At 43.7% G+C, this 24,322-nt stretch overlaps 1 protein-coding gene across 4 annotated transcripts in view; it reads left to right on the top strand.

Moving 5' to 3' along the window:
• Positions 1-24,322, top strand: part of LOC149277369 (ERC protein 2-like) — a 153,121-nt gene that overhangs the window by 74,926 nt on the left and 53,873 nt on the right. For all 4 annotated transcript variants that reach the window (XM_089503010.1, XM_089503011.1, XM_089503009.1 and 1 more), the window contains one exon: positions 15,553-15,713. In XM_089503010.1, the coding sequence (XP_089359136.1) occupies positions 15,553-15,713 (161 nt within the window). The remainder of the gene's footprint in view (positions 1-15,552; positions 15,714-24,322) is intronic.

Raw genomic sequence — 24,322 nt, 5'->3', positions numbered from 1 at the left:
CATGAAGAGGCTTTTGTAGAAGGAGAGCAGCGTCTCTGAATGTATCTACCGGGAAGTCGATAAGTCGGTGCAAAATAAATGTTTCATGTTCACACGGAATGTTGAGTCGCGTGCGTTCCGTCATGGCTACAATAAGGTCTTCTGTGCAACCTTTTGAAATGGTTTCATGGAGTCCGTACAGATGGCATCATGGACGCCTCTCCTGGTGGAACTATATTTGCTTACGGTGTCAAATAATTTTTTTTGTCAAAAAATACTTTTTCCTAAGAGAAAAAAAAATCCAAAGCATTCATAACTGGAAGAGGGTGGGGAGAATGGAGGGTTTTTTTTGCAGAATAATTTGAAATGATTTGAAATGAATTACAGATGGGCGTAAAAATTCTCATGATAAAAAGAGTCTTTTCAGAATTTTTTGGGTGGGGGTCGATTTCCCTATTTTAAATATTTTTAAAGAACAGTATTTTTATCTTAAAGAACCCCCGACAAACAGCGTGTTAGCGTGTTCCTTGATGCTCGCACCTCCCGCGTTAACATAACATTGCGTGTTTTTTGGACAGTGGCCACGTCTAAATTTTTAATGACAAGGAAATGCGCAGGAAGGAGGCTAATCCTGTCCTAGGTGGGATGAAGCCCCGACAGCCCCCCGATTCAGCAGACACAGAAGGTCTGGGACCACCAATAACCTGGCTTTGATTGGAAACAGCGATTTTGGTATAAATTGGGGAAGGAACTCGGAGCGAGTTAGCGAGACGCTACTTGAAAACGATTGTTTAGCATTTTATGTATTGAGTGGCAGATTCAGGACGTTCTCGTTACATAACACCTCCTAATAGTTTCTTGTATTAAAAAAAAAAAGGTATTGTGCGAAGAAACGCGGGTTATAAAAACCTCCCTGCCTTGCGGTTTTAGGTAAACCACACACAGAGAAGCTGGCCCCCGCTCGAGTTATATTTTACACAAATGACAAGATATTGGCCCATTGTTTTGGCACGTCGAAATATTAATCTCTGCAGCTCCCACAGAGTTTGTCGTCACGTAATTGCTGGCGGTCGGGCCGGATCGAAGATTGTAACGCGCATGCCGCTTGGCGTGACGGTCCGTGGCCCACACACAATCGTTTTATCCGATTAATTATTATTTTTCAGGAAGCAGACACGATCGTGGCAGCGGACCCGCGTATTTACAATGCCTGGGAACGATATCCCCGCGCCCTGCGTATGAACGTCATACCCCAGTGGCACCGGGAGGGTTAATCTTTAGGAACACCCAGATGGAAAGATTTTATAACGTGAAGGAAGGAACCGGTTCAAAATCCCCTCCATGTTTTTTTCTCTCCACCACAGCCTTGATTTTAAAGTTCTAATCTTCATTTTTATTATTATCGGAATGCCAGGGAATTTTTAGGGTGTATCTTCATGTTTTAGGGTCTGTACCCCAATCTCAGGGTCCCGGGGGGGGTGGGGTGGAGGGGAGTTGGCGGATTCTCAAAGTCTCAGGGGGAACGGGCAGATTCTAGAGCCGAGTGGGTATGTTCTCGGAGTAAGTAAGGTTCTTGAGGTGAGTGGACTGATTCTCGGGGGGAACGGACTGATTCTCGGGGGGAACGGACTGATTCTCGGGGGGAATGGACTGATTCTCGGGGTAGGTGGGCAGGTTCTCACGGTGCGTGTGACAAGTTCAGAGAAGAATAACTTTTGCTGAATTCTCATTTTTTCGGATATTACGCATTATTCCCCAAAATGAATGTCTATGCGAAGAATGGCGAGACTGATATATACGGCATGGTCACCCAGAGTGGTCTTCTTGGTCTTTCGCTGGCCCGTTGAGCACATGACTTCATCGTGTTTGCACAGCGCGAACCACTGTGAAGAACCCCTATAACACTTATATAAAAGACCCCCCTGGTTGGCCGGGGGCCGTAGACATTGGCCCTAAGGTTGCCTATCCTCGGGGACCGCGTCGCGCTGACATTTATATTAACACCGTTCCGACATTTCACAGACTAAGCAAATGAGTGATTTTAACCCTACGAAGAGCTTTTCGGTGATTTCGGGTCACACGTAACTCTTTGACCGTCACATCCACGTTCTGTTTCACGTAAAGTCGGTCAGGAAGCGATGGAGGCCTCCCGTTCCCTCACGTGTTTCTTATTACATGAATATAGGGTTAATCTGGGGGTAGAATAGCGCATTGATATCATCTGCTTTGGGTTGTGATTGGAAACGTGAACCATAAGTTCTGCTCTCCGCATTCTGCTCCTTTACTCCGTCAGTCTGAACGTTACGTTGTAACGAGACAAGGTCTGGAAACAGCCGGGGCTTTATACGCTTTTACTTGTAAACTATATATTTATCTGGACGTTCCCCAAAAACACACAAACTAAACAGAATATGCGAGGGCCCGCTTAGCTGATGCCACAAAGTATTACCACGGGTTATAATTTAAGGCAGAACAGCAGGTTTTTCTCTTTACTGATTTTATTTTTTAAATTGCAAAAATAAAAAAAGCCGAAGCCACATAAACGGGAAATATTTAGTGTTTGCAGAAGATCTTTAAATTCCTGATTTAAGGACGAGTCGGCCGGGGAGGATATTCCCTGATATTACATACAGAATATTAAAAACAGGAAAATGAGGTGCTAAGTAGCTTAGGAGCTCTCAACACGCAACCAAATCACATAATAACTTCCCTGTTACATGACAAACACAATCGCACGACGCGCTGCTTGCGATAAATTACCCAAAGACAGCAAGCGCACCGAGATCTGCTTCCCAAACCCCGCTAGCATTTAACGGTCCTGGTTCAGATCTTTAAATCTTATGATTAATGACGAGAAAAGATATACCGTATTGGCTCGGATATAGGCCGCCCCCGTATATAGGCCGCACCCTAAAAGTTTGGTGCTTTTTTAAAGAAAAAGTTTTTTTCTTTAAAAAAGCACCAAAAAAACATGCTGCCACTCTGTCTCCCCCCCCGAGATATGCTGCCACTCCCCCCCCCCGAGATATGCTGCCACTCCCCCCCCCCCGAGATATGCTGCCACTCCCCCCCCCCGAGATATGCTGCCACTCCCCCCCCCGAGATATGCTGCCACTGTCCACCTCTGCCCCCTGCACTGGATGTGCCGGCACCGGAAGTTGTATACGCGTATTGCGTAGATGTCCCCCGCCGGCCCCGCAAGACACCCGGGAGTCTGCTCCGGTAAGTCGGGGGGGGGGGCAGAGGTTAAACGCATCGTGCGGACAGTCCGCACGATGCGCTCAGACAACCTCCCGTGCCGGCACCCCCCCGTGGGAAGTGCTGGCAGGGGAGGCTGTCTGAGCGTATCGGGGAGTAGGATGCGGGTCCCCTGCACCGCTGCGGGGGATCTGTATCCTAACCCCGCTGCCTGCCCGGCAGTCCCGGGCGTCGGGCGCTAGACCCCGAATATAGGCCGCACCCCCACTTTAAAGACTTAAAGTGGGGGAAAAAAGTGCGGCCTATATTCGAGCCAATACGGTATATATATATTGGCCAAGTAAGCATTGAGTATGTTTAGGTGTTGCTATGACAACAGAGCTGCCTTAAAGCAAAACCGCCATCATCATGTGACAGGGCTCAGCCAATCAGTGTCTGCTCGAGCACCATGTGACTCAGTAAAAGGGGAGGCTGCTGAATTGATAGGACTATATATAATCGAGTGTTTAAATAGAGAGTATTTCAGATAACATTAAAAAGCCACAAATAATGAGCAGAATAATTATCTGTTTAGTTAAATAGTATTTGTTTATGAGAACATACTTTAACTTATTTGAGAAGATCTGGCTAGTTTTCTGGGCTACATTCTACACCCCAACATTTCAAAAGGGGGGGCATTTCTATACACATTATCGGGGCTTTTAGGGTCGTAGAAGCCTGCGATCCCCTCATACCCAGCAAACATTCTGACCTCCTAGAAAAGAGGGGGATCGGGGGGAGGGGGCTTCAGGAGATGAAAAGAGGGACACAGGGAGGAAAGAGGGGCATAGGGGGTGAGAAAGGGGCATCAGGGGAGGAAAAAGGGGAATCGGGGGGAGAGTGGCACAGGGGAAGAAAGAGGGGAAGGAGGTGGGAAAGAGGGTTATCAAGGGAGGAAAGAGGGACACAGGGGCTGAGAGAGGGGTATTAAGGGATGAAAGATGGGCATCAGGGATTTGGGGCTCACTACATATTACAGTCTTCATACATACGATTAACCTTTTTCACAGGTGCCCCCAATTCCGATGGTGAAATTGTCAGAATTAGGAAAATGTTTTTTTATTTTATTTTAACTATCGCCTTCTACATAAGGCTGATCCTCCGGACGCTCGTAACGATGTCACATGTTTGAAATATTTTTGTTATTAGGGGTTTCAGGATCTGTTGCGTTGCCTAAAATTCCCAGGCACTGAATCTTCCTGGGGGACGTAATCCAAGTCAGACGCGGGGTTTGGATCCACTGTCTGGAGATCAGGGGGATTTCCTCCTAAGATTTGTACGAGGAAATTAGTTGCGGACCCCGTAGCGTTATATACAAATCAACGCCTTTACAATAAAACTGTCAGGGAGAAGAGGCCCAAATATTTATATATAAATACAGAGAGAGATTCAGCAAAAAATTTTGTATATTCTTAATTTTTATAATGAAATTATAAAAAAACACCCATATTTTTGTAATGAAAATGGAGCTGGACAAATCCCAAGACGCGGGTGTCTCTGGCTAAATGCTCCAACAACAATTAGTATTCTTTAGACAGAATGGAACAGCCTCCCAGCAGAAGTGGTAGAGGGTAATACAGTGAGGGTATTAAACACGCATGGGATAGACATACGGCTCCTGAATCTAAGACGAGACCAACAACCTATTCAGCAGGAGAAACGGGCGACTAGATGGGGCCGAAAGGGGCCGATCTGCTGGCTGATTCTAGTTTCTTTGTTTAATGTGAAGACTTTATTAAGTGTTCTAGAAGAGGGTCTCTCTATGATCTCTGCCCCCCTGGGGGGATCCTTTGTAGGACTAATAAGCCCTATATTTAAGGCGTAGACGGGGCGAGCGTTTGGCTGAAGTCAGTAAAGGTCTGCTTGTTATAAGGAGCCGCAGGTGCCGCTCCGGGGAGATGCTCCGCGATGATGTCTCTTCCATTCCGTAAAATGCTTCCATTGTGAGAAATCCGGCGTTTCCCCGAAGCTGCCCTCTCCCTGACTCCACGCCGGAGCCGCACGCAGTTCATGCTCACGCATTGCATTACCGCTGCGCTGTAATTAGACAGGTTGGGGATGAAGCACACAGCCCGGCTGTCTCATTACCAACGCAGGGAGCGGCCCGTGGGCTTGCGGCCGTTTTTTTTGTTTGCATTTCAGTTTTTCGGCTGAGAGAAGAACATTTAAGAAGTTTAGACTGTCTGCGTTCCCTCTTACGATGTCTTTATCCCTCCGAGCGCCCGAGGGGTGTGAAAGCTGCGCGTAAAGCACCCCCTTTCCAGATCTGAACAGGTTAAGTGTTTCTTTCTGGAGAATGGAGCTTCAATCAGCGTGACCTTACGTGGCATCTTCAGCTTAACCGCCTCTAATTAACAGCGGTTAAAAAGAAGCCGTTATAAATGGAGTCGTTCCTGGGTTCGCTGACACCAACAGTGAAAGCTGTGTGAAAGAATAACAGAAATGCTGATACCTGCTGGGATGAACTAACATCTGTGACAGTAAGGATTGTAGAAAAGTGGAACAGCCTCCCAGGAAAAGTGGTAGAGGGTAATACAGTGAGGGTATTAAACATGCGCGGGATAGACATACGGCTCCTGAATCTAAGATGAGACCAACGACTGATTAAGGTTTGAGTCGTTACAGCAGGAGAAACGGGCAACTAACAGCAGATTCTATGTTTATTATGATGTCATTGTCCTAGAATGACTTAATATAACAATATGCATGACATCATCGCTGTGAGTCATGATGACATCCCCAGCCAGAATAGCCAATGGGCTTATCACTCATTGGAGCGCCTCCTGACCTTATAGGAAATTCTGAAGAATTTTTAAGAAGTCCTAAAAAAATATATCTATATGTTAATATGGTCTAGAAAACTGCATTTTTGAGGACTTTGCTACTTTGTGGCCTTTGTGGCCATTTGGATTTGTGTCGCTCGCGGACGTTGACTGGAATTTCTTTCTTTTTTTTCTAGAGGGTGGGAATCCTTAAAATGTCCAGCGAAAGATACCGAGAATGGTTTCTGGTTACTGAGACCCAGAACCCAGAAATATGTATCTTATTAATCAGAGCGAATGTTTTTTTTTTCCTTCGCCGCTCGGTATCACGATACGGTTCTCACGTCTCTGTGAATATCACATATGGCTGCCACAATGTTACTTGACGGCTTTGGCTCATATTAAACGCTTATGACATTTTTTTAACGTTGCCTGCGAACACAAACGATCCAAAAGTCAATATTGCGCGGCTCACATTTTTAGTGTCTTTGCTCTAGATTTTTGGGATAGAAAGGATTCCATTCAATATAAAAAGCACGGAAAGTCGACCTGCGCTTGGTGGGTTACGGTTTTAATATTGATTTTGAATGTAAAAATAAATAAAAAGCCCTTAAAAGTGTTAACTATGTTGTGTCTTTTGGACGCTTTCTTTTCCCAAAGTTTCCTGTAAAAATCAAGGCTGTTCCTGAGATCATTTGAACTGTATTTGGATTTTAAAGGGTTAAAGGTTTTTTTTTTACCCCCGTCCTGAACATGGAGAGAAATATCAATTTTTTTTATTATTCATTTTGAATCAGGAATTATAAAGGATAAACCTGATGTTTTGACTATTATTTTTTTTCCTAATTATTCATTTTAGAAAATAATTTTCATATTGAACGAGTCGTTATTAGAAAAGCACAAAGAAGAGAAGTTTATTGGACGGAGAAAGGAGATTTTCCACCCCTCCACGTGGGCCATTGAGATAAAGATTTTTTTTCATTAGTGTTTTTTTTAAATTCCATATTTTTAATATTTATTTAGAAACATTTATTAAAACTTTTCGTGAACTTTGTTATAATTTTCCCCCGATTTCCTCATCTGGATTCGGGAATCTGTTCTGGAAACCGACCTGGCGCTTTAAAGCATCGGCGTTGATGAAGATCAGATTGAAGAGTTGACTGATGCGTCGCATGAGCCCTCGGTCATCTCTGGCACCGACCCCAACGTTCCGATACGGGGAGATTTACATTCCGCCGGAAAACCGGAGTGCGGGAAATTTACGTCTCTCCCAAAAAATGATAATCCGTTTAATCCAGAACTAATTCCCAAAATCTCTTCCAAAGAGACTGACGGGAACGTCGAGCTGCAGCCAATGCCTCTTAATGAGTCCTATAAAGCGATTGCCGAACCGACGTCCTATTGTATGCGTTATAACGGAGCTTCAACTGACCCCACGGAAACCATTACAATTCTTAGCACTCTTTTGGGTTGTTCAGCGCTGTCCTTTTTTGGGTAAGAAATGGTTTTTCTGGAGTTCCACCTCAAAATCCCAAACCGGTAAAATGCCAATACTTTTATAACCAAATGCCCCCACCCCACACTTTTCTGTGACTTCGGGTACCGGGCGGGCTATCCCTAAATGAGGGTTTTTCGTGATATGACTACAACTGGTCAACATCGAGGTCTGATAATTAACTTGCAATCAATCATTTTCTTAGTGATGAATAGCTTATTACCCCAAACAAAGGAGCAGAGAGCGCCGCGTTACTTCCTTCACAATAACTCCTAAGTCTCTGTTTTTAAAGCAAAGTGGCATTAAACCTACATCTGCCTTTGGGTGTCCATGTGCTAAATGATCCATTTTCAACTACAGGTCCCAAATGACTCTGTCATTAGCAAAAAACACAGATTCCCCTCAATGGAGATGTGAATGCGTCTAATTAGTGTATTTAATAGGCCAGGTTTCGGCGCTGAAGCCCCCCCCCCCATGCTGCTTATTCATGTCGTTGCTTAATGTCCCGGAAAGCAAGGTGTCTCCAGAAAGTTATATGCTCGCTCCATCATCCTGACAGGTGAGGATACCAATGCTCCTCGTCATGATGCGGCATCGTTAGCACCCGCCGGGGAGGGAGGTCCATGACGGGAAGGCCTTGGTGCTCTTAGACCACAGGCTCTGCTGATAATGGATCATCTGGCCACAGGAGTTTTCCTCATCGTGATTCTGTTGGTTCTTTTGTTCAATTATGGACTTATTCAGTAAATGTTAATTCCATGAGTGTGTCGGGTGAAAACAATGTGGCAAACAGGCAATATTTGGACAATATACGCCATGATTAACGGACAAGACCGTTCTAAATGCTGGATGGATCCATTCACTCTTCACCCAAGTGATTAAAACTCATCCCTTTCTGCGGTTAAAAATCTATGGAAATGCGTCTAGAAGCTAAGAACTTGGGCTGCAGATGTTCTGTGTGACTTTAAGGTGATGCTTCCCAATAAAAAGCCTTTTTCTATACAGTATGTGGTTCTGACTCAATCCAGATCCTCGCAGACGGCTTTTGGGTAATTCTAGAGGAAGCTGATTTTTGTTTTATAGGCAGAAAATCCAACCCGGTCAAACTTGTTCTGTTTTCACTGTAAATGTTTTCGTGACTGGCTCCCCTCACGGACCTGAAAACCCTAAGACTAATGTTGTTCCACGAATTGCGTTTCCTCCCGTTACTGGAGACTGACTTACAATTTCCGTGTTTTTGTAGGTGTCTGTCACTGATTAGCACTGAAAGTCGGAGCTGTATTACGTTCTGGAGCTACACCTAATCCAGAAGTCTTCAAGGTTTACCTAATGAATGCGAGAGCGAGAAGGAATCCAATCTGGGTAGATGGTAACAATGTTTCGGGCACATTCTATGAATGGGATATAAGCTGATATTTAGACATGGAAATTGGTTGTCTTCCAGGCAATATGAGATCAGAAGCTGCTAAATTCTTTCATAAACAAACCTTGATTCGGGCTGGAATGTCTTGGCTTGATCTTAAAGGTGATATTATAGGGAGTTGTAGCCATGGTAGAGCCTGAATTATGATTATCTCAACATTCCATCCATCACGAGGGCCTAAGGTCTCAATAAGCTGCTCTATAAACCTATTACATAGATCCTTCTTGCTTCTGCGGTGGCATTGACCATTTTTCCCCGAAACCTTCAAAATTGCGAAAATGAAAACTCAAATTTAGGATTTTAACGCCATAACGGAATTTTAGGAGGTGGAACAACGGCGCATAGTTATCCACGAAACGCGTCGGCTGAGGTTTTCCGATTGTAGATTGCGAGCAGGGTTTATTTTGAAAGCATAAACATTTATTTTGCTCGTTTACTTCGGGGGTCTGGTGACTTAGCTCCTAAAGCTTTTCAAATATTTGGAGTTTCTGGATTTTAATCCATCGGCTTGCCGTTTTTGGCCATTCGCTTGTTTGGGTCTCTCTGAGGTTGAGCGTGATGGACGTGTGTCACGGTGGACTACAGTACGGATTTGTCTTTGATGTTGCGAAACGCGACACGGAACGATATTCACTAATCCCCCCCCGGCTGCTGTAAGAGGGGTGAGTTAACGGCTCACGGTGTATAAAGGGCCATTGAGAGACTGTTCAGACATGTTTAAATTTAGGTGTCTGGTTGCCCCCGTTCGGCACTCTCTTGTTGTGTGAGAGTCATACACGGATTGGTATTTTAGTTAAACTTCATTATAAGAAGAAATTATTTTTGCCAAATAGCAGAAAATATTTCTAATAATTTTCTGCTTTTAATAAGCGTGTCATTTAGATATATATTCACCCCAAATATGTCCAAGAAATAAATTGAGACGGAATTACCATCACCGTAGCAACCATTTTTTATTGCTACATGTTTAGTGGCCCGTGTTCTTTCTATAACCCCCCAAATGTTCCAGTTTATCAACTCATTATATGAGCCACAACTGGGATGGCTGACAGTCCTGGGAGTTATTGTTTAGCCGCGGATGTATAGCCGCAGGACAGCTGTCACACCTGCACGGATCATTTACAATGAACGATTTTAGTTTATTCATGAAAAAAATGCAAAACAAGGTCTCCGGCGCTAAACGAGATACACTTTATAGGAATATTCATATAATAACAGAAATTCCTACATTTACATAATTACAGCGATAGCTGAACGCTTTGTGACTTTCCTCAACCGGACTTCAACGCGCGGAAAGGATGGCGCAGAAAATGCTTTAAACGAGATCTGCCGTGTCCTACGAAACGCAGAATAGTCACGCCTTGTCTTAAACTTCCTATAATATATTTTTATATATATATGTTATATATATATATATTCTCAGCCTAATGTTTGTCTAAAAGGAGTCAGATTGTGTTTTGTCACAAAGTAATGAAAACACTTACATTTACGAACTAGGAACAAAGAACCTGCCATCAGATCGGCCCCATTCGGCCCCCGTCTAGTCTGCCTCTACCACTTCTGCTTGGAGGCTATTCCACTTATCTACTACTCTTTCTGTAAAGTAAAACTAGTGAAGACTATACTTCTGCCTTCTTTACAGTCGGCCAACCTCCTTCCCCTAAAATTTCTTACACAACCGGCGCTTCAGCGACTATCAAACCATAAGAATGACGGCTTCCAGAGGAGGATCGGGTTTTCTGCTTCGGAATCTTAAGATCTTTAATTAAATTTCAGGATTACGGATTACGAGCTGTCGGGAAGTGACTCGGTGCGGTGGAACCCGAGTGTAACAAATGGGTTTGTTTGGCATGAGCCCTTTCAATTGCCCCACTCGCTCTCTAAACTTGACCCTGTGGGTGAAATCGCAAATGTGTGTGTGATTCAAGGCATTCGCTTCTCCGAAGATCAACATCAGAGTCGCACTTCAGTCACCCCTTCTACGCCGCGGTGCTACTGACACTAACCAGAAAGGCCAGGCTGACAGGTCACTACTTAAACCCCAGCGAAGGTTTGCTCTGCTTTCCCTACGCGCTTTATCTAAGGAGACTCGGCACAGAATTACACTGGCTAATTGTTTTCAGCCCCCAGATCCCCGGCCGCTCGCTCGGCTTCCTGGGTTTGGACGAAGGGTTGGATACAATATGTCATGTCGATGGCTGCTTTAATTTCTCCGGGGTGTCGTTAACACCCAACACAAAAGACATTTAGAAATGTTCTATGGTATAGGATTCACCGGCTCGTTGGAAATGTGTATCGCTTTCGCATCGGCCAGGCTGACTTATGATGTCATATGTTATGTCACATCCTGATTATTCAGGCAACGTGCCTCCAGAGGGTCATTTTTTAAACTTAATTGCAAGGTGGCAACAAAATTGCAAAGCCTGGAATCACAGGGTCTCGTCGACGCTACGGTAACCTGTAAAACATTGTAACATTTTACATTTTTAGTTTGCGATATTTACTTGTATTTTTGTATAAATTTGATTAAGAATTTTGCTGGGATTGAAAAAAAAATGTTTTTTTTTTGTTCTGCCCTCAATAAAATGGAGCATTTTTATTGATTTTCACAGATTTCCAGATACCACATATAAAAAGATAAATTGAATTATCCGAACGGGAACATATTCGAGTTTTTCCGGATTTATCAACATCATTTGTAAATCTTGTTTAAAAAAAATCCAAAAAACTCTTCAACTTGCAGAGAGTGATACCCACTACAGATACACATTAAAATTGTAAAAAAAAAATCTTAAATTCAGCCGATTATTGGCGTGTATTTTAACTAAATTCAGTAGAACATAAGAATAAGTCCAACCCCCCCCCCAAAAACCTAATAGTTATAGTTGTCTCGTAGGATTAAAAAATTCTGATGCATAGAAAAGATTTATCACTTAATATTTACATAAATTGTATATTTTTTTTTTACATTTGGAACACATTTTTTTCTTTTTTGAATAATTGTAGATGCTGCTTCCCAGGATTTATAAAAATAGTCATGAAAAAGATCCATCACTTGATATTTACATAATTTGTCATTTTGTAGAAATATACAATACAAACACCATTAGAGCATCGATGCCTTTGATTAACGTGCTTTCCAGAGCACTTTACAAACAACAAAAGCTTTGTCACACCCTGTAAGCTCTTAACACAAAAAAAAAAGGCCAAGGAGAGGACAGTCGGGGAGGAAAAAAAAAAAAAAAGATTAAAGGAACCAGATCAAGGGAGGTTAAGTACAAAGAGGGTTGATTTTGAGCAGGGCACGCATGGTGTAAGTGGCACTTACAGGATTTAAACATATCCTTATTTTCATAGTATGTTTCTATGTATAATGATTGATATCTGTCATCGAATCGCTCTCGGGAAAAGTCGGCGTTGTTTAGAACCCGCCAAGGAAGACGTCTGCGTGGATTTGCCGCCCAGCGTAAATGTTTACCTTGATTTTTATTGGCCGTCCAGGGAGGGAAACCCGGTGGTCTTCTTGCTCGGAACAATTAATCTATGACTGTTGTAAAACCTTTCAGGGTTACGATGTTTCGGATTTACGTCCGGGTCTGGGGTCAGGATAAGGAGACAGAAAGCGGAATACAGATTTACTGCGTGTTTTAATCGCCTGGCCGAGATGTTTAACGTGTCTGCTTCGTGTTTATCTCGCGGCAGCCGCGTGGCATCATCGGATCGCAGGCCCGCGTTCCCGCGTTATAAAGTCTGATAAATATTGGAGAGTTAAAGTCTCAGGAATGTCTGACCTGGGCCAAAATCACGCATGGTCTGCGTAGAGTGATTTATTAGACGACCAGCAGGTGAGCAAGAGGTTACGATAACCTCTTCGCTTCCCAAACTCATCCTTTCTTGTTGTCCACCTCATGTCCCACAATGCATCTGTGAAATATGTTTTTTAAGCACGGAACAGATTTTTTATTCGATTGAATAATGCATATGAGGAAACATTCGGACAATCTGCCCTCCCCACGCCGCTGTCCTTAGCGTTGAGCGTCGGAATATGATGTCATATCCTGGCGCTCCACTTTCTGAGGACACGCAGTGCCGGAAACGCCATACTGTCCATGGGCCAGATCTCTTTTTTAACTGGCCCATTGAGCAGTGCTGCTACAGGGATTCTGATTGGCCGAGAGGACGATTGGCTCCCTGTTATACGACGGAATAAAAAATACAATGTAGAATATTTAAATTCAATACGTACGGCATTCTCTACTTTGAGGTAAAAAGGGTAAAAATTTATACATCTAGAAAATTTAAATTTTTTTATTTAAAAAAATCCCCTCTCACACGGAGATTGTGAAGGCTGCAGAAACCACAAGGGAGATCCTTTTATCACAAGACACGTGGCCATTTTCATCTCCTTCCAAAGGGTGTCACTGTAAGGAAGGGTTATTCAGCAGAGAAGGAAGACAGATCCGGGAGAGCAAACAGTAACAAAAAATAGTAACAAAAAATCAGGTGGAAAATATATGTTTTTTTATTACAAAAAAGTTACAGTTAAGAGCGTTAATTAATATCGGCTAATATTAATTAATATTGGAGTTCTGGGTAACGTTCTCACTGGCGTAAAGGATGTGACAGAAAAATACAATTCTACGTGTGAAATACTTTGTTTTTTAGGAAAAAAAAACGCTATATAAATGATGCCATAAAATGAATTGAACAACCTGCTCCTCTAGGGGAGATCCTGACGGTTCGGATGCTCAGAGACTCTCTTATTCCTGGACGGACCGGGCTGGAGACGGATCTCTCGCTGTCGGTTATTGTCGCTGTATTTCTGAGTATTTGTATACAGAGGATTACTGAGGTTTGCAGTTCACGAGCGACGCAGCCAAAGGTTGCCGGAGTCGGCTGTAAAATCTTACAAAAGTGCCTGGATTTGCAGTCTTGGAAAAAAAATGAGCGCCGTCAAAGGTTCAAATGTTTCATTGCACAATATCTAAACAAAGGCGATCGCTGCCCCGGGTGAGGGGCAATTAACTGCGTGTAAATAAGACGTTTCAGGGCTACGGAACGCGTCGTGTCATAAAGACAAACGTCTTCGCACCCACCGGAAGAAAACGAGCCTCGAGGATTTTCTGACTTTTTAAATGTTTTTGATTCTTAATAATTTTCTTCATTTTCTTTGTAAGATATGTTAATTTAAATAATTTTAAGACTAAAAGTGATGTTTTTTTAGGGAATGGATCCAGTGGTGACATTGCCTTTGGGCACTATTAACTCTTCCGAGAAAGCTGTGAAAGGCCGCATCCCTTTAAGGATGATAATTCTGTCATGACAATCCAGTCTGCCTCAAATGATGGCTGTGATGTCACTTCCTGCTTGGGAGGGGTTTAAAGTTGTTTCTTCCTCTTAAAGTGTCCAGGAAGTAGGTATGACCGATGTCACTTCCTGTCCATGGATGTTAAGTGTGCTACTTCCTGTAAAATACTGTTCCTTCAGTGCTGTTTGCTATGACGTCACTTCCTTCATGTCAGACTCACGCTCATCTCTTCATATTCTATGCTTTGTAGAAGAAGCCATTGATATTTATTCACTAAAACTGGAGCAAACAAAAAGTTTGTAAATATATAAGAGCTGGAAGTTGTTGGTGAGGATGTTAATCGATCTTATGACATAATAAGTGTCTGTGATAAAATAAACTCTCCTATACGCCATTAATGCCATGGCCAGGGGCGCATCCAGCTATCAGGGGGTTAACAGGCCTGGGAGCCGCATCATTGTGTTTCTCAGTGAGGGTGAGCGCTGACTCCGCCGCGGCGCGTTGCAGCTGGCTGATGAACCCGCCGTCTTGTTAACTGTCCAAATAAAGATTCTACATAAAACTCCCGACAGCGAGAGGCATCGTGCGAAGGCCTCTTATCTCTGCTTCCTAAAACCTCGCTCTACTTTTTTTGGAAAGAAAACGCGATAGAAAAACTCATATTCTTAAGTGTGTTTACTTAACACTTCCAGGCGGTGTTTTACAGGGGTTGAGGGTCCCTGCGATAAACCGTTTTTATAGGATTTCCATGCACGACGGGTCCAGAGCTCGCTATCTAAAAACGTCATGGATGCGACCCGTGTTTTTTTTTTGTTTGTTTAATGTTTATTAGTTTAAGAGCATTTTTCGAATGTAATTCCTTATCGCTGTTAGTAATGTTTACCCATTAAATTGGCGATGAAAGTGGCTCTGGATCCCCTAATAACGGAGGCAGAACATTTCACCAAATATCGAGTGGAATTCGTAGTCGTTGGGGCCCAAAAGAGAATGAAACGTGTGACGTCTGTTATTCTGGAGCTGGAACTTAAGTACGTTCCTTCCTATGGAGTACTGTTCTTCCAGGAAGTCCTGTTAGCTATGATGTCACTTGGTTGATGTCAAATTCATCTCTTTAAATGATTATTATAGGTCTGATTGGAGCATTACTTACAAAGTCAAAACTGAGCAGGTTCCACTAAATGAGTGTTTTCCCTCCATGTGATATAATTCTTGTTCCAGGGTTTGATATAGATATTAGCGGGTGGTTGAAATCCTTGTCCTTCTCATGCTTTTCATGTTAGAAAAAGTAGACTTTCTGGTTCTGCGTGAAACACCTAAAAAGCCAATGATGCGTATTTTCCATTTTCAGATGGAGGAGCTTCTAGACGCCCTCGAAAAATCAAAGCAAGAATTGGATTCCACCAAATCGCGACTTTCCTCAACTCAACAAACGCTCGCTGAGAAGGAAGCGCACCTGGCCAACCTGAGGATGGAGCACAGGAAGCAGCTGAAGGAGATCCTCGACATGAAGTAAGAACATCTTCTATTCCCTGACGTTCTGTAATCGCTTGTGGAAACCGCCGTTTCTTTAGGAGTTTCTCTTTTTGGGGGGAAAGAGCTTTACTTTCTGCTACGGATGAAGCTCTGACCCATAATCAGGTTGTCTACAACAAATCTTAGCGCCAAGTTCCCCAAGAACGGGCGTTACGCCACAGGAGATGGGTAGTAAGGGCTAATTTGGGTTTGATAGGAGCCCTTAGTGAAAATATTTAGGGGTCTCGTCTCTAATGATGAATTTAATGACATTACTTGCGATGCGTTGTTATGTTCATTCTCCTAAAAACCTTTCCCACCATGCACCTCTTCCCCACCGCCGTTATGCAGCCCACCAGCTGCCGCTGGGTTAAAGTGAATTTCACTTCCCTCCGGAGGACCCTGACAGATAAATGTAGAGTTTGTTCTCGTTTCGGAGGTTCTTGGGGCTTGGCTCATAAAGAAAGGATTTGCTTGTTTTGAATGATCTGTCACTGGCTGTCTCACGAGTTGGGAAGCAGGGCCTGGACTGTCTCTGATTTTACGATGTCGAGATGTCCTGTGACCTGTGAGATTATCGCTGGTCTCTGCTCAGCACTCCTGGGTTACGGGTATATGGCTGCCTTGCAAATCATCAACCAACAGAAAAATTACACCAAAACAACCAACGCTGCCTAAAATAATGGATCGCCTGTAATTAAACGCTTAAAGGGACCCATGAAGGTAAAGATTATCGCATAAATATGGGAAGAGATGTCTAATTTTAAGTTGGCGGGAGCCCGGGGCCGACGGACGCTGGGGTAGATAGTTGAGATTTGAAATTTACAGAAAAAAATTGGTCTTGGCGAATCTCCGGTCTCCCTTAGCATACAGAGCCACAAACCACGTCCAACTTTGGTGAACGGATTCGGGACGGAAAGATAATTCCGATTAGTCGGAGACCGAGATAGAATTCAGCCTTCTGCTCCAACCACCCAGCGACCCTGTAGAGATACCGCGTTTACATCATATAATGTTGCCAGTTTCTTACATGGTGATTTATTCCAATGTTTTTTAGAAGAAAAACACTAAACTTCTGTGGTGGGACCGATCTTCTGAAACAAGGGAGCTCGTCCTCTGGTTTTGGGCCATCACTCGATCGTACGTCGGATAGAGGTTGCTGTCTCCTGAGCTCTAATGTCTGATGCTCAGGAGTTCACGGGTTACATCTGGGTCACATGGAGAGACATTTATGTCCTTTCACTCCAGGCTGTCGATAAAGAAACCATCCTGTGAGCCCCGGTGCTGGGAACGCGCGTGAAACATGGCCGCATCGCCAGGAATTCCATCTTTTCTTTTTTTTTAGGGACTTTCACGATGATTTCATCATGTTTACATTAAAAAGCAGAGCCCGGGGTTCTGCTGTGCTGCGACCTGACATCGGATCCGCGTAAATTTACTGGCCTGGCGTTACTGTTAGTGTTCAGGGAAATCTTCAGCTATTGCGGCAACTGAATCATTTTAAGACGTTTACAAATAGGGGGCGAAGGAAGATTTAATGGCGGGATTTGCTAGTTTGTGGTCAGTGTTTTGCCTGTAAAATTGTCCTTTTATGAACTTCAATGTTTTCTCTCCTTCCGTCATAAATTTCTTTCCGTGCACAAATATCAGCGAAAGCCTGACAGAGCATGGGACGTATTTTATAGATTGTAGATCTGTCATCGGAAACTCACAGCGCGTTAAAAAATAACGGCAGAAACTTTTATGCTCAGATTTTTTAAATAAATAACTCAAAAAAAAGGGTTTGTCAACCGGCCGTCGGGTTATCAGTAACTAAAGTAACTCTTTAATTAAAAGTCTATATTATTTTTTAACAAACATTTCCAAGTTCGCATTCTTGACACTTTGTTACTGTTCCTTGGACGTTTGACGCTGTTCTTCACTAATCGCGACATCAAGCGTTGGAAGTTGCCACCGACTGCGTTAAGAAGTGGTTAATAACATTTGTTATTCTGTACAATAAATAAGCCATACATAAACACAAAATAAACAAACAAATAAGCATAAGACAAAGATAAATAAATAGATACATACAAATAACATTTGTTTTTAATATTTGTCCCGACGGGTGTTACATCAGCACAGAATGAGAGCTGACAGCACAGGGGTATTACAGTTTTAATGTTTTTGTTAATTGCCCCTACAACGCTACTGAATATGCGGGCGCTCTATGAATATTATGTAATGCATGTAAGCAGAAAAAAGGGCTTTGAGGCAACAGAGGGCAATAAGGGCTCAGGGCGGAGGAGAGGGCAGAACGCTACGATCTAGATGATCACAGCAGGTGCCTTAGCAGAGGGGGGGCTCGTGTTATACGTCGTACAAAGTGACCGCCCCAAAGATCCTGGCGTATAAGTTCCATATCCTACGAGGCTAATGGTCGGCGAGGATGACAGGCGGCTCAATCATCAACTGGCATAGGATTTCTCTCTATATATAAAAGGTTAAGTGTGTCTCCAGGCTCTTGTTCAATGATTGCAGTGCGATCTATATATAAAAGGCTAGGAGCTCCTCGTGTAAGTTCCCCTCTCTATGTATAAATGCTTAAGGGTTCCTCCAGTCGGCTCGCGATCTATAATAGATTGCATTCATCTGTCTATATATAAAAGGCTAAGGGTGTCTACAGATAGCACACATTCAGCACACCAATGATGTGATCTCAATACATAAGAGGCTGATGGTGTCCTTCACCAGGACGTAGATGTGCGGATATTGTCCACCGGCCACCAGACATCCGCATACGTGCAGATCCTGCGCGGTTGCACGGACTGTCCGTAGCCTCTTCTGCCGACGCAGCGTATTAACCTCTTCTCGGACGTCCATTCATTATACGCTCCTCGTAGACTAGTTCCACGAGGGCGTGTGAGAGGAGAGGGTCGAGTAAACGCTATAATAGTCCACTTGTTGAGTCATCTGCATTCAATCAGGGAAACCTCTCCTTTACATTCAGGGTTTCCCCGAGCTCTGGTTTGCGGTTCCCTTGTCTAGACGTACGAGGCGATGTTAGGCTTCGGCTCTCCTTATCTCCCGTCCACGGACATGATTGCATAATCTTACAGCGCTTTCCCAAATCCATTTGGAAATGTGACATTTTCATCCGCTCGTAAAAAAAAAATGAATTCATAAAAATCTCCGATCTGAATCAGAGGCTTATTAGGGCTATTTGTACTGACAGCTGCGTATTAATGAGGTGTTTCCATGGTATTTTTATCTCCAAACGTACTAAGAAAACATTATATTTTTTCATCCACGTTTATCCACTTTCAGGGGTTTTTTTTTTTTACACGCCGCGCCACTTGTCAGAAAAAATGTTTATGCAGTTTTTTGACATCTGCCGTATTAATGCGCCGCGGAGCACAAAGACTTATTATAGGAGCTTTCGGCTTAAGTGGTTAATGGCTTTTATTTTTTTTATTTTTTGCAGAAATAAAAATTTCACATCGAGCTCGGAGAAACATTAAAGGGCTTGTGAGGCTCGTTGGTTTTAATTATTAATCATAAAACCAGCGGCACGTGAGCAGGGAATTAGTATATATTTTTTTATATTACTCGAGTTCGTTCTCAGACTCTATTATGAATAAAGACGGAAAAATCTGTTTTTTTGTGAAATTAAAAAGAGTTGAAAGACGCATTTATGCACCAATAAATATTTTACTTTGATAACTTTTTTAAAGAATTTTTTCCGGATTTTTTTAAATATTAGATATAAGGAATTTAATTTTTTTAAAGAAAAAAATATATTTAATAATAAATATTTAATAAAAAAAATCTTAAAGGCCATTTAAGTAAAAAAAAAAAAGACAGTTTAAATCCTGGTTAATCTCTATGTTTTTTCCCAACTCTTGAGGTTTTTGATGGTTCCATTTGCTGAAACGGCGATAGAATCTGCACCTTCATGCAAGGGGCTTTGGTGCGGCCGGGCTGGGCATGCGCGGTGTTCAGCCATTTAACAAGGTAATTAATGCCGAAGCAGGACAAAGCTATTCTAAACGTGGGCTTGATGTCCGTGGGAAGCCGTTTGGAGCGGGAAGCCCCGCAGGAGACATGGATTCGCCGTTACTGATACCGCGCCAGCAGCTTGTGCCTCGAAGACCCCCCTCTCCAAGAATGCCTGGACCTGCATTTTTGACACTTAATTGCAAACACCATAAAGATTACGAGGATATGAAATAAACACTTTGTTCTCTTTGGAAACAGAAGCTTCGCTCGGACGCAACAAAAGGCCCTTTAAATTAGGAAAAATGTCAGCCGCCTATAAAAGGAGGACAGAGCGAGCGCAGGGGACGACGTGTTTACCGGGCAAACTGTCTGCCCCGTTTAACGAGGGGGCCGCATGATTACCACTTGGTGTCACCTTAATTGTGCCTCCCTGTTTACACCTTCAGTCCCAACCATAAAACTTTATTTCGGTTTTGACTAAACAGCTCCGGGGGCCGAAGTGTTTCTCACACCTGCGCCCAGGAATGTTGGCTTTGCCACATTCCACAAGGAGAAGACCATAAATATTTGGGGGGGGATTCTGGGTCTAAATACAGTATTTGCACGATTATAGGGTTTTAAAGGTACATATAAATATATATATATCTCTTATAGGTATCCTTATTATAAGTTGAATACGGAATGCTGTGACATAGAAAGGCGGAATGCGTCGGCAGATAAGAACTCTGCCCGTCTCGTCTGCCCAATTTCCAAATACTTTCATTATCCTTATTATCTTATATCTAGGATAGCCTTATCCCTATCCCATGAATGTATTACCCTCTGCCACGTCTGCTGGGGTTGGTAGTAGTCCGTCACCATGATGGGTGTCTGAATTGACCCCTTTAAAGGGTGGTCACTATAGAGCACCACCAACAGGGCAAGAGGAGTCCGCATTTATTAAACAGTCACCTCTGCGTGATCTTCAGTTAATTTCTACACATATCTTGTATTTATCGATTATGCTGACCTGCCGTGGGGCTGTGTTCACTAAGCTGTGATTTCATCATTGAGTTCTATCTTTATAGTTTCACTCGACAGGAAAGGCAGCGATGGGCTTTTAATGTATAGTCAAGTTACAGGTCACAGCTTGACCTATGCGTCATGGAGGGTGAAACTCACCGCAGTTTCTCAGTAAGGTTGGTTGGGTCAAAGCTTAGTGAATAAATCCCCTTTGCTCTTCATTTTAGGAGGAGCCGGATGGACTGAGACATGTGGTAGGATTAAGTTTAGGGTCTAACTTGACATGGCCTTCACCCCAGGTCCATGGGAGCTTTAGTGGCGTCTCAGTGGTCTGTTTGTGAGTTGGGAAATAACCCGCAGGTGACAAAATCCGCTTTGGGAGCAGGGGATGATGAGAGGGGCAGACGGCAGGCTCGGGGATAGAGATTCCAGGTGTCGGAGGGACTCCGGGTGGCCGACTAATGGAGCGTTTATCAATATATGAAAAGGTAGAAGGCCCCTCATATCAGCGACCAGCTCCTGTCTTCTTAATCCAGTCCCTCCAAAAAAAAGAGGGGGGTGGGCAGTAATTTTTGGGAAGTGGAGAAACCCTTCTAGAAATGTTGAGCGCAGATTATTCGGGACGAGGAACTCCTTCCTCTGATGATGCAATTAAGCGGCATGATGTCATGTTCGTTATCACTCGATGAGCGAAGCTGTATGTTTATTTGTTTGCCGTTTTTTGTCTCTGATCGCAGAGCACTCTGTTATCTGCGGCGTTATTGTGGTGGGTGGTCTCGGAGCTGTCTAGATGTCTACGGGCTTTGTAGAGACAGTCGGGGTTGTAAATGAGTGTGAAGCAGTAGCTATAAAGCAGACCTCGGAATTCTGTTAAATGATGAACTCTGAGAATGTTCCGACCATCTGCCGTCTTAATTATTACATGGAAACCACGCGGAAAAACCCCGGCTTCCTCGTATTCCGGCAAAAAATAGAATAAAAAGCTTTCAGGAGAGTGAATATTTTGGGGGGTTTTGGCCATAAAAAAAAATGTAAGCGAGCGTTACGGGAATCGTCGAGTAACCGGAGCTGGGGACGGAGTTCAGCGTCTGCCTTGGACGTTGGCGATGTCCGCCCCGCGCTCGCACCCGTCCTCAGCTCTTTTGGGGGAAATTGAATTGAAATAAGCAATAAATTAGACTCCTGGCAGCGAGTAGCGGAGAGATATGTATTGGGAATAAAGAGATGAATCGTCCTTCTGTTTGCTGCGAGCGAAATGATCAGCGAGTTTCCCGGGAAGCCTCCCTGATGTAATAACCGCATCTGATCGAAGTAACAGAGATGATAGGAAATCCCAGCCGCCGTTCAGGGAGATCCGTATCGGACAAGAAACATCTCCCGGAGCCGAACGTATCCGCGAGAAGCCTGAGAGCTGCAGCTTCATGTCGTTATAAAGATGTCCGTGCAGCACTGCATAACCCCCAACTGTCCCTGTTTATGAGTGACAGTCCCTCTCTTCTCCCATGTAACTATCGCATTCCCTAATTCCCCTCTCTCCTCCCCCGATGCCCCTCTTTTCTAGGAGGTGGGAATGTTTGCTGGGTATGAGGGGATCGCAGGGTTCCACAGCCCAAAAAACGTCCGTATAATGTGTATAGAAACAGCAGGAAACGGCTTTATAAACGAAACGGGGTAAATAAACCCCATTATTCTTCTTCTAAATACCCCGCAACGTTACACAAATACCCCCAGCCACACCCCCTGAGTCCAAAAGAGCCCCTCTTTGGTTATTTGTTCGGTGCATAATTTGCCTCGGCTCAGGGGTCTAACCAAGGCACGTGAAGAGAGGGGCAAAGCGGTATGGAAAACGTCCAGAGTCGAGGGAGCGGAGAGCTGGGGTTAGTCCTCCTCCTCAAATTCAGATCCAGGACTTTGCCCCAGAATTGCCCCGTTTTCATCTGGACAGACATTCATGTATTGTATGGAGGGGCAAGAGAGTAAGAAAGGACGGGGTGGGGGCGACGTCTGTCGCCGAGAGGCCTGTCCCCCCGCCATATGAATCCACTTACATGGAAATTGCTTGTCGATATGAATTAAGGTGAAAGAACAGCTTTTTCTGTGTTTAAAGAAACATTTTTTGACAGTTTTTCCCCCTCTTTAAAGTAAATTTGGCTCACGTCCACCCGCGGTACAGGTTATAACGAGGCCCCTGCTGGCCCCTGGCACGCTGCAACCCTCATCATCCTCAGGCAGATGTCTGCTGGTACAGCCTCAGCCTTGGGGTCCAGACTGCCTGGTAATATCTTAAATCTTCATCCTTGGAGCTGAAATGTGGCGTTTTTAGATGCTGGGTTTTGAGGGTTAAAACCTTTTTTTCCCCTTTTGTCCATAAACATGGTGTTTTTTGCGGAGCGTGTGTGATGTCGCTCTCGGATCTTTGCACACCCCCCGGAGAACATGCGGTCGTTTGTCAGCCTCTTTAACAAAACCGGAAGTATTTAACGAGATTATGTCAGCCCAGGCTGGAGACGGCGGGACCCCCTTCCAATTACCCGCGGTATATATATATATATATATAATATATATGTGTATATATACCGTGTCGGCACTGAACCAGCACGGGCCGCGATTAACCCTTTCAGTGCTCGGGAAGAAGACTTCATACCGAATTCTATCTCCAATGACAACCATCTGTTCCAAATTAGAAGAATTCGAGAATAGAAGTCGAGAGTCTCGCAGATGCTGATTTGGGCAAAATTCCCCCAAAAAACAGATTTATCCAAAGATCGTTTCTATTAGAAGCCGGGAGGGGTAACTATGTGCGTATCCATGTCAGGCCGGGTGCACAGGGAGACCCGACGCGTTTCACCCAGTGTATCCCGCGATGATTTCTTAACATTTCTGATACGTCCGGAAGAATTATTGTAACTTCTGGATTTCCAGGATCCTCCAAACACTAAAAAAAAAAAAAGACAAATTGCAAAAGAACTTAATGTGAAAAATGTGCCCCAAATGCTGAAAGGAACGATAAAACGCTCGGCCAAGATGTGAAACGCGAATCTCTGGGACTCCAATAGATCTCTCTGGTTTGAGCCGGTGGGGGGAGGGGGGGGGCTGACATTTCTCATATAGAGACCGCTGGAGATGCAGCGAAACCAGATGTGTGGAGCGGATCAGCTGCGGCGGGGATGCGGGACAATGCGTTTCGCCTCATTACAAAGAGGGAATTAGAATGAACTTAATGTAACTGCTAAGAAACAGAAATATACAGCAGCTGCCGTTAAATGTATCTCCCGTTAGAAAATAAACTCCCATGAATCCCAGCTGCCGTTCAACAAGTCATGCATACCGCAAACTATTATAAGGTTTACTTAGTTCTAAGTGCAAAAAATGCTTTAAAACTGTTAACTTGGCAAATATAAAGACACAAAAAAGACCTATACATCGAGGTGTGAATAGGGCGTATATAATGAGCCACGGCGTGATAAGGAGCACATTCTTTCCAATTACTTGCTGTTAGGTTTTCTTTGTCACTAGGATCATTCTTATCATTTAATAATACTTTTTTTTCCATATGCAGACCGAAAATTCTTTTTCAAGGACGCCCCTCATAAAAAAAACCCCTCCGTTCTCGATTTTATACGATA

The sequence above is a fragment of the Sceloporus occidentalis genome, unplaced genomic scaffold (genome assembly GCF_023333645.1).
Source record: "Sceloporus occidentalis isolate IW3139 unplaced genomic scaffold, rSceOcc1.0.p SCAF_216, whole genome shotgun sequence".
NCBI classification, from domain to species: Eukaryota; Metazoa; Chordata; class Lepidosauria; order Squamata; family Phrynosomatidae; genus Sceloporus; species Sceloporus occidentalis.
This window is presented reverse-complemented; position numbering and strand designations above follow the sequence as displayed.